Source organism: Brienomyrus brachyistius, chromosome 10, assembly GCF_023856365.1.
Source record: "Brienomyrus brachyistius isolate T26 chromosome 10, BBRACH_0.4, whole genome shotgun sequence".
NCBI lineage: Eukaryota > Metazoa > Chordata > Actinopteri > Osteoglossiformes > Mormyridae > Brienomyrus > Brienomyrus brachyistius.
The window spans coordinates 10,176,809-10,189,883 of record NC_064542.1 but is presented as its reverse complement, the minus strand read 5'-3'; the positions used below and the strand labels follow the sequence as shown (position 1 = coordinate 10,189,883).

The 13,075-nt window shown below is 52.3% G+C and overlaps 1 protein-coding gene across 4 annotated transcripts in view; it reads right to left on the bottom strand.

Moving 5' to 3' along the window:
• Window positions 1–2,460: 2,460 nt before the first annotated feature.
• Window positions 2,461–13,075, bottom strand: part of macrod1 (mono-ADP ribosylhydrolase 1) — a 71,266-nt gene continuing 60,651 nt past the window's right edge. For 2 of the 4 annotated variants that reach the window (XM_049027858.1, XM_049027856.1), the window contains 5 exons: window positions 10,178–10,299; window positions 9,419–9,449; window positions 6,063–6,136; window positions 5,048–5,129; window positions 2,461–3,976 (listed from right to left, as the gene is read on the bottom strand). In XM_049027858.1, the coding sequence (XP_048883815.1) occupies window positions 3,951–3,976; window positions 5,048–5,129; window positions 6,063–6,136; window positions 9,419–9,449; window positions 10,178–10,299 (335 nt within the window). In that variant the 3' untranslated portion in view covers window positions 2,461–3,950. Of the gene's footprint in view, window positions 3,977–4,363; window positions 4,400–5,047; window positions 5,130–6,062; window positions 6,137–9,418; window positions 9,450–10,177; window positions 10,300–13,075 lie in introns of all 4 variants that reach the window. The other 2 variants (XM_049027857.1, XM_049027860.1) reach the window with 2 other exon arrangements.

Genomic DNA, 13,075 nt, shown 5'->3' with positions numbered 1-13,075 from the left:
GGCAAAAAAGCGTGAGAACGGGCGAGATTTACTTATCATTCTGTGTCTATGAAAGCTTTTTAAAACGAGCAGTCTCACGATGTTGCAGCCTGGCTTCCTAAGAGCCTCGTCTCTACTTCTCTTTTAAAGTCTGAGAATCTGAGGTCTTTCGGAAAAAGACCCCCGATCCCCGTGCGCCACAGGAGGGCCGATGGGCTGCACGTGAAGCACGTAAGCGGGGGCTCCGATACGCGAGGCACTGCCGTCACCGTGCGGATGCACACGCTTCACTTTATTCACTTTTATTTAGGGCAGGAGCGCCTCACATCCCGTCCCTCACGGAAAAACCTGAATGCGTCTCACTTTCGGTCGCCTCTCCCCGGTCCCATGGCAACACCGTCCCTCCCACTGTCCTTCAGTCTTCCTACACAACCTCTCTTTCCCCTCTTTTCTGCATCGCACTCCCCCGCCTCTCTTGACCTCTGTTTCTCTTGCAGTGTACCTACATCAGCGCCCCCCCCTCCAGCCCCCAACCCCACCAGCTCTCTCCCCACCTTCATCTCGCCCAGTGTATTAAAGCCTCAGACGCGCCGAGTAAAAAGCTGATTTATTCTCTCCCAGTATCGATCGCTCCGTGCATTAAAGATTATAATTCATTACCCCAGCCTTTTTAATACATTAAACACTCAAAATAAAAAATAAAAATAAAATAAAACAAAACTTGGGACGGTCGCAGGAACACGCTGTGGTCGCCCCCCCTTCCAAATTTAGGGATATATAGACTGTTTACTGTTCAGTGAAGCAGTTTGATCAGCTCCGCTATTGTTTTGTGTAGATAGTAAATGACTGTAGATTGCTTTTTTAACACTTAATATTTTATGCAGAACCGGGAGCAGCGGAGACAAAGTACAAGACGCCGCGCCGCTCAATTCGTGCCCGCGCTGCGCGGGAACCGGCGGCACTGGATCAGCCGGCGGGCCGGGAAGCGCTGCTTCCGGATCCGTGCGAAGCCCGAGCCGCCGTTGCCCGAGCCGCGCAGAGCCCCAGCAGGGCGCCCACTGGCGGCTGTGTACGCGTTCACCAGGCCACACACGCCTGAATTTAAAAAAAGCTGCTGTCAAAGGTGAGAAATCACATGCCGATTTTGGAGTCGGCACGACTTTCAGCCTTTACGTGTAGCTTATTTTATACCAGAATCATTTTTTCCGACATTCATTGCACAAGTACCTCTGCCCTCGATCTGTGACTTCACATTTGAATAAAACAGTACAGGAAATTGAAGGCGTGCATGGATCCCTTGGAGATGCCATGCGAGGTGACGTGCTTCTCATTTCTAGCAGGTACCCTGTCCAGAGGCTGGGTGTTCAGGCTAGTGGCTTTGCCATGATTCACGACGTGGACTCACGTGGATTCAGGGCGTTGCCGCGCTGTGACTGAGGTGCCTGTAGAAAGGACCAGGGGTCCAGGGGCTCTAGCTGATGTCTGCATTTCCACAACTGCACTGCAGAGCAGTCCATGCACCTGTTTATGTCGGAAAGCTTCTTAGCATGCTGGAGGAGAACGCAGACCGATGTGCCTCACATGTTCTGACTGGTGAAGGGCAGGGGCCACTAATACGTTTATGGGCATGTTTGAGTGGCTCTGTGCATTTGCATACGTATCTGCCAAACCCTTATATGTGAGCCCCCCATGAACACCAACACCCCCTGGAGTGCCTGTAGTGATAGCAGTATCTAAGGGCAGGTCTCAGGGATCTCAGGGATACACATGCACACGCGTACCTATGCATGCACAGATATACGCACACGCATAACTTTGCACGCACACCTATGCATGCACACATACACACACTTGTGTACCTATGCACATACATATATGGATGTGCATAAATATATATATATATACATATACACACACACACGCACCCTGACCCCCCAAAATGCACCTAAAGTGTTCACACGTGCTGAGTCCTTCAGCAGGCGCACACACGCTGGTGTACTACCCCTACGCGTCCACCAGGAGGAGTGTCCTCACCCCTGCACCCCTCGCATCACTGCCCCTGTTTCCCCGTCTGGTGACAGGCTTTCAGACAGTAAATCAGCACATTGATCTCGTCCTGGATTCAGCTAAAGAGCCATTTTCATTTCACAAACCCCCTCCACCATTAAATGTCACCCCCCCAGCCATGACCCCCCATCGCTTCTCTCTCCTGCTCCCCCCCCAAGCCCATGGTACTGCATCCTCCCTACTGTTCTGCTCCTGTGATTGAATCCTGCTGCACCCTGCCACTCCCCCCCCCAGCCCATTGTAACCCCCACCCCCCCGAAATGGAGCTCAGGCTGCAGAGTATACCGACCTATGGCTCAATCTGCAGACAGACTGACACCTGCGCCGCTCAGACTGATGGGCCCCCACAAATTCTCACGGCTGGGAGGGGGGCAATCCCAAACACCCCACAATTAATTTTCGAGAGACACAGTGTGACTGCATTATACACAGATTTATTAGCGGCTGAGTTATTCAATTATCATTAAACTGGTCACCTCATTTCCTTCCGTAATCAGTGTATAATGTCAGGGCCGCGTTACTCTGTCTCAGTGTGAGAATCGCATGCATATAAATACATGTCACAGCTGCATTTACCCACAGTTTTCCTGCCAATAACAAATGTTAAATTTACCAAGACAAAAACAGAGATGAGATGTGGAGTGAGTATGTGAGGTGTCAGAATTCCTCTTTGCAACTAATAAAACTTGTATGTCAGCATGAATGTATGTATGATCTATCTGGGGGGGGGGGGGGGGGGGGGTTAGGGGGTCAGCGATAAGCATGAAGAGGCTCCCCGGGTTTGTCTCATGAACTACAGGGTTACTGGGGGACTTATTTCATTCAAGGTTAAAAAGAGAAAGCAGATTTGTGGGGGAGTGAAGGAACCATTAAAATGAACAGTCCAAGACACAAGCGTGCAAACACACACACACACACACACACACACACACACACACACACACACACACACACACACACACACACACACACACACACACATTTGTATTCCTATCATTGTGGGGACTCTGCTTTAATTCCTATGGGAAAAACCTTAACGACCTTAACTCCTACCCAGCCCTAATCTTAACCATAGCTAACCAAACATAATACAAGATTTCTGACATTTTTAGTTTTTTTGATTGCAGTCACAGATTGTTATAAAATTGAGTTTCCCCTCGTGGAGATATTTTAGCAGGTTTTTGCTCCATTGTGGGGATATTTGTTCCCCACAATGTAACGTTTACATAACACACGCGCTCACATACGCTCACATGCGCACACACACATGCACACGCCTCCCTTTCTCACTCGTCTCTATCAACTCCAAAGATCACAATGGTATCCTTAACACAATTAAAATATATTACTGAATGATGATATTTTATAATGAGCCTCTGGGCCCATGTGGCCTTAAAGCAGCACCGCTTTGCAGAGCTGGGAGGAGATGTGAATTGCGCTTTATTACTGTTCCGTTTTTTAGCCGAGCTCCTCACCCAGGGTGACATGCGGACATAAACACACAGCTCAGCACAGCTGGAGATGGTATAGATCCCACCATGTGCTCTTGCTACCCAATTTATCCCACTTTCCCATTTTACTTCTGTCGGTTCCTTCTGGCACCAGAGCTGCCGTCGGCCATTTTCCATCTACCGCGGAAACGCTGGAGCAAAGAAACCACCGTGTTCCTGCGCCACCACGCCCCCTTGTGACCACTATGATTCTCCTTTGGTGCGCTGTGTGGCGATAGGACGGTGAAAAGAAAGGTTTAATGGGCGAATAGAGCTCTGCACGCTGGTGGATCTCGCTGAGAATGTGATCGGCATTTGGATTTGGATGGGGGGCGGGCCGGAGGGGGCGAGGAGGAGCGGGGAGTTTGCGGCAGCCAGCCAAGCAGTGGATCTTTCCCTCCTCATGGCAAACCTTCACAGCTTACTCTTCATCTGAGGGCCTGTGGGAAACACAGCGTCGTCATCTCTGCTCTCATTACAGCGTGTCACAGCCGCTCCGCTCGGCGTGTCAGTCGCCCTGCGTCAGGTGGCAGGACCCGCAATGGCTCGGGGAGTAGACAGTTTAACAACGGGTGCGGCGAGTCTCCAAGAGGGGGAGCAACCGGCCGGCTCCTCCCCACCCCCCAGTTAGTGCTGCAGTGTGAATCTCTCAGTCAGTGGGTGTCACTCAGCACCCTAAATATGTAGCATGCTGTTTACCAGTCGCCTCAGATTTGTTAGTGAGCGAGTCAAGCTGAGTGTGCATCTCCAACCAGATAAATGCCACTAATACGCCGACTAGTTCAGCTGCCATGACACACGCACACCTTACAGGCCGTGCAGGTTACCTGTCACTGAATCGGGCTCTCTGATTGGTCAGAAGGCTACAGTCACATGTGGGGGGGGGGGGGGGGAGATAAAAACAGTGATTTCATTAACTATAGCAAACACACATGGGAGTGTAATACATTCAAAGCAGCATTCACAGCTGTCTGAATATGCATAAGTGAGGGCAAACACAGAGGCACTCATATGCAAAGAGCTCCCATGAATAATTTACTGGGCCCAATAAACGTAATTACTCTGGCCCCAGTTGCGTGGCCGAGACGTTTTACGTTGCTGGTCGGGGCTAATGTGTACCGTAATGTGACCACGGTAAAAAACACCTGCGTTCACTGCGATTTCACAGCCACTCCGCCCTCCTGCTCAGCCCCACTGAGGCTCTGCAATGGCATGACAGTCACTGCAATGAGCTAGCGTGCTGCACTGCACTGCCTCGTGCTCTGGGACTGCGGGGACAGCCTTTAGGCCCGGCGCGACCCCGTACGGCTAAAGAGTATGTGAGCCGGATGGAGAAGTCACATCAAAAGGGGACAGCGTGCTGCCGTATCCTGTAGTGCTGTTTTGCAGCTCTGCGATGGTTGAGCGGTTGAGTGTCTGTGTAGCATGTTGTGTGACACGGCTGACAGCGGCGCCGGGGGGGGTGCTGAGTCCGATGTGACAGCACGCAGGGCTCCACGTTGGGGACTCACCGCGAGGGAAGTATAGCGGCAGCCTGGCCCGGTACAGCTCTTCGTCGGACTTCAGGAACACGCAGAAGATGACGCGATCCAGCTGTCGGGGAGATGGACACAGCGATGGCCGCGGGGATGTGAGGCTAGTAGGGCCGTGCTGGGAGACGGGGGCGACTCCTGTTCGCTACGGGGGCCCCGTGCTGTTACACAGAGGGCTTTGTGTGTAGCTAAACCGAAATGGTCCTCCTGCCCCCCCCCCCACTCCGCCCCCGCTCACAGTGGCATGAGAGCAATAATGCTAAGCTACATTACGCTACACAACATGAGGTAAGCTAATGCCCGGTCCACTGTAAAGAACCCCACTGCCTAGCATAGCTCCATTAGCACTGTTAGCACATAGTTACTGATAGCCGGCAGACAGCAGCAGCCAAACAGAGCCTGCAGCAGGGCAGAGGGGTTTCCTCAGCAGCCCGCAAAGGGTCACAGGCCTCGGGCCTGGGAACCGCAGGCCGGAGGCTCGGCGACTCCCCATGCGGCCGACTGCAAGCAGCTTCAGCTCCTCTGCACGCTGCACACCGACAGCAAATCCCCACCACCCCGAAATTCTTTTCTTTTTTTTTTCCTCCCCTCTTCCAGAAACTTCCAGAAGCCATGCAGTGATGTGGAAAACGAGAACTTTAATTAGGAATCTTTAATTAGGTATGTTTAATTAGTCATTTCACACATCTGTGGAGTGAAAACAACACTGTGAATAGTGAGCAGCAGAATGAGGGCTGATGGGGTTTGGGGGGGCAAAATGGGATGGAGAGACTAGGGGTGGCAAGAAGAGTGGGAGCCAAGCGGCACGCGCTCTGCAAGGAAGCTGCCCCCACCTCGGTGAGCACATCATCACTGAGGTCCCACCCAGAGCCAATTAAAAGCCAGTGTGGGCTGGCTGCATGCCCTCCTGTTAAGCCGTCCCCGTGCAGTGAGTCCTCTGCCCTGCCTAGCAACGGCTGTATCAGCAGTGGGGTATGTGGGATGGGTGCCCTACCTGTGCGTGCTTCTCCTGCAGGTACTCCCGGACCACACCCAGGGCCACGTCCACAGCTTCGCCTGGGGGGTACCCTGCACAAGGAGCACAGCTATTAGCCCAGCCCTTGACCTTCCTAAGGCCTTTAAGGCGCCGTTTCCTAATCCGGTCTTCAGGGACCCAGTAGGTCCATGTTTTTGCTCCCTCCAAACTCCTTGCCAGATCGTCCACATTTTCGCTACCGGTAGAGAGCTGGATGTGAGCAAAAACAGGGACTATCTGTGGGCTTTACAGTAACCTGTTCACATGCACCCAAGTCACATGACAGGTAACACAGCCTGGGTTATGCGATCACAGGACCCCACTTACCATGAAGCCGCATCAAATGCATCTGCTTCTTCATCACAGCATGTGTTAAAGTTATCATCCAGCCCATAAACAGCTGTAGCCTCTGGCCGTCAGCCCAAAACGGGCCCCGGATCCACAGTGAGCGCGGCGGCGGTGAAGGGTGTCCGGTGATTGCCGGCGACGGCGTGGCAATGAGCAGATGGCACTGGCTGTCCGGTCCATGCCGGTATGCCGGGTGGGGGGGTGGCGGCGAACACGAGGGCCACGCGATTTGCGCGGCACATGATGCGACGCGGGAAGAGGGACAGACACTCCCCTCCCCAATCACAGCCACGCACAGAAGGCCTGATGGCAGTTTTTCAGCACCGGCTCTTCCACTGAGAGCTTAATGCATGCTGAGCTTAACAGGTTACCGGTCGGCTGGCACCGGAGCCGCAGGCAACGGCAAACCCTCTGAGTTACGGCAGGTCGCTATTTGAAACGGGGGCCGTAGTGCGAGAGACGATGTGTTTACAGAGCGCCCAGTGGAGAACATCTGCTCGACAGCCTGGGTGACGGGAGGGGGGTCTGTCCCTGCGACGAGCATGCCGGGGGGAAACGCCGCTCCACACAGCCAGGGGGCTTCAGGCCCCCACCATCTCTCACCTGCTCCAGCCGGGCCTCTTAACCGAAGAGGCCGCTTTGCATATTCATACATCTGGAGCAATTCCGCTAAAATGCCTGAATCAGCGAAGGGGACGCAGCCGGGGAACAGCACAGCCTGGAGGTCACCGCTCTGCCCTTCCTGCTCCGCAGCCGTAACTCTGGGAACAGTCGCTTAAAAATAACTACGATTTATCACATGGCCTGTTTTAGATTTCTTATCAATAAAGCAAAACGGGTAACTTATCAATAAGTTCCACTGGTTTCACTTGACACGCGCAGCTACACATGAGATTATAATTTAATATAACTGCTTATTAGCTGCCTAAATTGATTGCAAAACAAGCAATTATATCATGTAATGGCAAATTACAGCATTGCACTACACCAGTGAAAACTATCCTGCTAGGTAGCTTGGCACAAAACAGAATAAAACATTAAAGAAAATAATCCTTATAAAAGAATAATTGTTAATGATTGGTTCCACCTAGTAGAACATATAACAGCAATTTCAGGGAACTGTAGTATATTCAAACGTATATCATTAGGGTTCAATTTGTGTGACCGATTTACTGGCAGGATTAAATGGGTAAGACGACGCCTTTTGTCAGCTTCAAAGTGAGCAGCTCGTCGTCCACCTGCTGGAACGCTCAGCTCAGACAGCAGCGTTTAGCCAGCTAATCCCGCCCAGCCTGACGACATGCACCTAGCCTGGGGTGGCACTGTGGATGCGTGTCTGCGTGCCCTGCAACGACCTGGCATCCCAGCCGGGATCTCCCATGTCTAGTGGCCCGTATTGCTGTGACTAGGTTCCAGTGCCTCCATGATCCTGTAGTGCATAAGCATTTAGAGAAGTGTTTCCCAAGCTGCTACTCCGCGACCCACAGATGGTCCATATTTTTGCTTCCTCCCAGATCCTTGCCAGACAGTCCATGTTTTACCGATTGCTTAGAAGGAGCAAAAACGTGGACTGTCTTCGGGTCCCCAAGGGCCAGACTGGGAAACACTGATTTAGAAGGAGGGGGGATGGATGAGTTTAATGCGAATCTACCAGCTCTCAGTGCTTACTTACGTGTGTATTAACAGCTGTCTAATTAAAATTCTCAGAACTACAATATGCTGATAAGTGGCCCAGACCTCTTGTTAATCATTCCCTGGGTTGGGGTACCTGACTGCGCCTTTGTCTTTGCGGTGTCAGGACGATCCCACACAGTTATACGCGAGCAGACAGAGAGCCACGAGGAAAACCAAGCACTACTACACAATAATGTATGAGAGCTACATTTATACAGCGCTTTTCAAGGCACCCAAAGCGCTTTAGAGACCCAAAGGGGAGCTACTTCAATCACCCCTCTGTAGGACCCACCCGGATGATGTGACGGCAGCCATTTTGCCCCAGGATACTCACCACACTAGCTAAGGTGGTGAAGGGGTCGGAGAGAATTCACCAGTTAGATATAGGGGATGTAAGAGGCCAGATTTGATAGGACCCCAGAGGGCAATTTTAGCCAGGACATCGGAGTACCACCCCTACTCTTTCAAAAGAAGCACAGGGATCTTTTATGGCCTCAAAGAGTCAGGACCTCGATTTTCTGTCTCATCTGAAGGACAGCACTGTCCCTGCACTGGGATCCACACAGATCACAGGACGGGCTCTCCTCTTGGTTACACTCTTCCAGCAGCAACCCAGCTTTCCTAGTTGGTCTTCCAACCAAGTACTGGCCAGACCCAAAGCTGCTTAGGTGCAGATGGATTGCCTGGTCTGAAGTGATGTGGCACATTCTAACCTGTGTACATGATGTACTCATGATGTCTCTTTAAGGAATATGGCAAAGAATCTCAGCACTGCGTTTCATTAGACAACAGATTCTCACTCTTGACTTAAATACCTGCTGTCTACATTGACTTCAATACCTGCTGTCTACACTTGATCTTTTGAATCAAGTACTTTTGACATTTACTTCTCAGGGTTTAACTTCTAAACCTGCTATTATTTACACAGGTGTCATGTTTCTGGCAACTGCTTTGTGAGACGGGGAGGTGAGAGACACGAACTGCCTCACTTGACCTCTGGACACACATATCCAGGTCCTGAATTCCCCCCCAGTTAACATGTGAACATGACCACAGTCCTTGAAAATGCACATAAGCCTTTCTTCCCTACATTAGGATCCAGGAAACAACTCAGACTCAATTCTATTTTATATGTGTTTTTTCTCCTTTTTTCCCTTAACAATTAGGTCACAACTTGTTGTTGTTAACATTCCCAGGCAGATGTCTGATGGTCCTGCAGAAGCTGCCGGAATGCGAGCCAGGTGGCACAGGCGGAGCGTGAGCGCGCGGAGCGCCGGTGGTGGGTGTGGGCGGGGCGGGGCCCAGGTACTCACCGTACACCCCCGTGGAAATGCACGGGAAAGCCTGTGGGAGAAAATGGGAGGAATTACACGCCGGCAGAGCTGAAATCGCTGCCAATCTGCGGTTTGCTTTCAAAGTCACGCTCAGTGTTTGATACGGTCCATAAGAAGCAGCTTTTATCGTGGATTTAAAGGACCATTACTGAGTATGGCTGCCAACTCGCCTTCAATGGGGATTCTGATCTACTAATTATATACTTATGGAGAGTTTAGCGCCCCCATCAGGGCTGCTGTCTTTCCAGCATGTGACAGTGTGGCAGTGTAACCCCCCCCAGTCCATCCCATCCGGACAGCAGTCCCTTTATACTCCTCACTCCTTCGTTTTCCCATGACATCTTCTCTTCACTTGGACTAATTCCTTATCATCCCCCCCCCACCACAACCCTCTCCATGCACGTTAACCTGCCTCCCCAGATCCTCTAATAGTATAGCCAAAAAAAAAACACATTTTCAAAGACCTATTTCAGCACCACCCAACATAAATCAATGCCTTGCTGCAATACCCATTTAAATAGTCAACATTAATACAAAAAACTGGGATACTGAAAGAAATGGCCTCTATTAAACAAACGAGCAAACGGAGGCATTTAACGTTACTTGCTGGAACCTGCTAATTCTAAGGTGTTCGGTGACACATTTTGGGTGCCCCCACACTGCTGCACCTTAACAGCTTCTCTTTCCTGGTCGTTCTCAGTGCCCCACCCCCGAGAAAAGGTACCCCTTGTCCCTCACCACTGTCCGCAGCTGATTCTGCGTGCCCACTTCCAGGCAGTTGCGGTAGCAGGAACGCAGGGCGTCTCTCTCACGCTGGCTGACCGTGCCCTGGGCGATGGGCCCCACGGTGTGGATCACATCTGTGGGGTGAGAAAGTCCTCAGAGCTCATCATGGCGGACGCCTCTACCCTCCATCACTCCCCAACATCTTGTGCCCCCACCCCACACCCCCGGCATATGATGGCTACAGAGCCTCACTCCCCTGCCAGCTCGTCCCGTTACCAGGGCTAATTTACAGCTCCACTCCGCTCCTGTTTACAGCATTGATCTGCAGAGTGTTTGTTTTATCTGTCACCCCTCGGCCATCCATCACCCGCGAGGAGTGATTTCGGGAGGGAGGGGAGAAAAGCCGAAGAAGAGGATCGGGCCAGGATGGGGGTAAGAGACTGGGAAAGTGGTGCTGGGGCGGGTGTGGATGCCACACGGGGGAGGACAGAGACAGAGCAAGAACAGGATGAAAGAAATGACACTGGAACACGACCATCTTCAGTGGGGAGTAGGAGAGACCATGTGACAGCTGTTTTATATCAAAGCACTGAAGCAGGTAGACAGAATGCGCTAGTCACCCACGCTAGCCAGGTGGAGCAGGAACCGCTCACTGCCCCTGAATTCCCCCCGTCTGCTCCACGAGGAAGATCCCGGGTGTCCCAGAGTAATTCCGGCGGCCTGACAGTCAACTTCGATACAGCTCCAGTGGCAAGTCTCCAAACCCAGAGAGCCAGACAGCACTGCGCTCCTCCAGCGTGGGGCTGAGCTCTCCAGTGTCTCGGGGAGCTTCGTTAATGTTGTTTTAAAACCATCCGCGGGATGATATGCACACGGCATTCTGTGCAGCTTACAGACCCAATGACAAGCCCAACACCCAATTAAAATCTCAATACAAATACGGTATAATCCCAAACGGCAAAGAAAGAAAATGTCCCCAAAGCTTCTGACTCAGCCGCTTAAACACGGCACCTGAAAATTAAAGACAGATTAGAAGAAATGACCTGTACATATCTGTGACAGGGGTAATTCTGCTCCTAATATGTTCCTTGGAAAATAAAAAGAAATATTAGAGGAAGGTAGCATGTGAGCAGAATCAGCCATTATGTATGTCACTGGCTGCCTAATTTTAAGTCCCGGGAGGGCGCAGACTCAGGCCTGACTTTTAAATACTTTTCTCATTAACCGTCTTATTTACCGACTGTCCCTTTCACTGCATTATTGCTTTATCAACATAAAGCACCAGATGCTTATCATACTGATGAAGTGCTTACAAGCTGAAACGTGACAGGAAGCCCTCAGGGTGCAAAGCTTTTTGTCGGTTCCCCACGCGGTCCAGTACAACACACGACACGCAGAGCGCCACCGCTGAACATGCGGCATCACCTGAACACCGCAGGTGCTCAGAACGTCCAGCAACGGTATGAAGTGGGCGGTCGACTTGTCGCAGGAAATGTATTCCGCGATATCTGGAATAGCTAATATGAAATGCTGAAAACACCTTTTTATTGTACGGTCACACTGATGCGTAGAGGGAAGCATAACCATAAGGAAGGGCACACCAGAGTGGAGACGACGGCTGTAAAATAAGAGCTGACAGCTGGGGGGAGGTAAATGATTCGTACAGTCACAGATCTGGGGGGGGGGGTAGCTTGAAGCACGAGGAGGTGCTTCTCCTGAAAACAGCCAATCGTGTCACTGCCGGGGGGACTTTGCCTACGTGTATGATCTGATGCTAGGAGACACACGGGGGAGGGAAGGGGTTGGAGAACATAACGGCCAAACGGCAGAGGTCAGGACGGCAGCCGGGTCGCTGCTGGCGGGCCGCTGAGATGGGAGAACGGGGAAGCTGTAGGCGCGCATCGTTCGACACGTACAAACCACACGGGGTCTGCTCCCACCCCCTCCTGTGAAGCCCTGCAGCAAACCCCCACTGTCCTCCTGTCTCTCTCTCATGCTCCAGTGGTGGCAGTAAAAGGCCAGAGCCCCCCCCCCCCCTCCCACATGCGCTGGCCTTCTCTGTTCTCTGCTCTTTGAAGCGGACAAACAGGCCAAAAATTTGGTACAACCGATGCCTCCTGGCCTTAAGGGCCACCTGACCTGGCCGTCCTGTGTGCTCTTCGTTTAGCCTAGCCCCCCCACCCGCATCTCCCGCAGGATACCCGGGGCGGGACAGGGCGGGGTGGGGCGAGGGGGAAAGTCATCCAGAAAAGCACCCAGGACAAAGGAGAGGACAATAACTGGCAGGACGGGAAGGCCTCTTGGCCGCCTGGTAGCTTAGAGCCGGGCCTCTTTCTTGCCGGGTGCTTGCGCTCGGCCGCACACCAATAAGCCGCTTTGTGCTGCTCCCTCTCAGGCTCCTGCACAGCGATTTCCATGAAAAGGCCCAGGAGCCCATGTGTAATAACAATAGTCAGCCCGTGTCACAAACACCCGGATAGGGAGCAATCTCTCTGTTGCACACGCGCGCACACGCACACACACACGCACACGCACACACACACACACACACACACACACACACACAAACAAATGTCTGCACATGCACAGTACCCTTCAGGTCGTGCGCGTTGCAGCACCGCTGCACCCCTGCAGAACTTCCCTTCACCAGCCTGCACCGGCAGCTGCCGTCCTGCAGGTGGCACATCGCCTGGCCCACACATTATTCGGTTAGCCTCTAATTAAGGCCTCCTGTAGGGACAGGTGATTTCACCGCTAATCCCCGTAATGGCGGCTAATGAAGGCGGGCGGGGAGGGGGTTGTGGATTGAAATTGGGCCACCCGCCGCTCGAGCGGGCTGCAGCCATCCCGGAGAGTCACACCGAGCAGCCTGCTTTCCTCCGAAACGCGTGCAGAAACACGAGGCCAAAT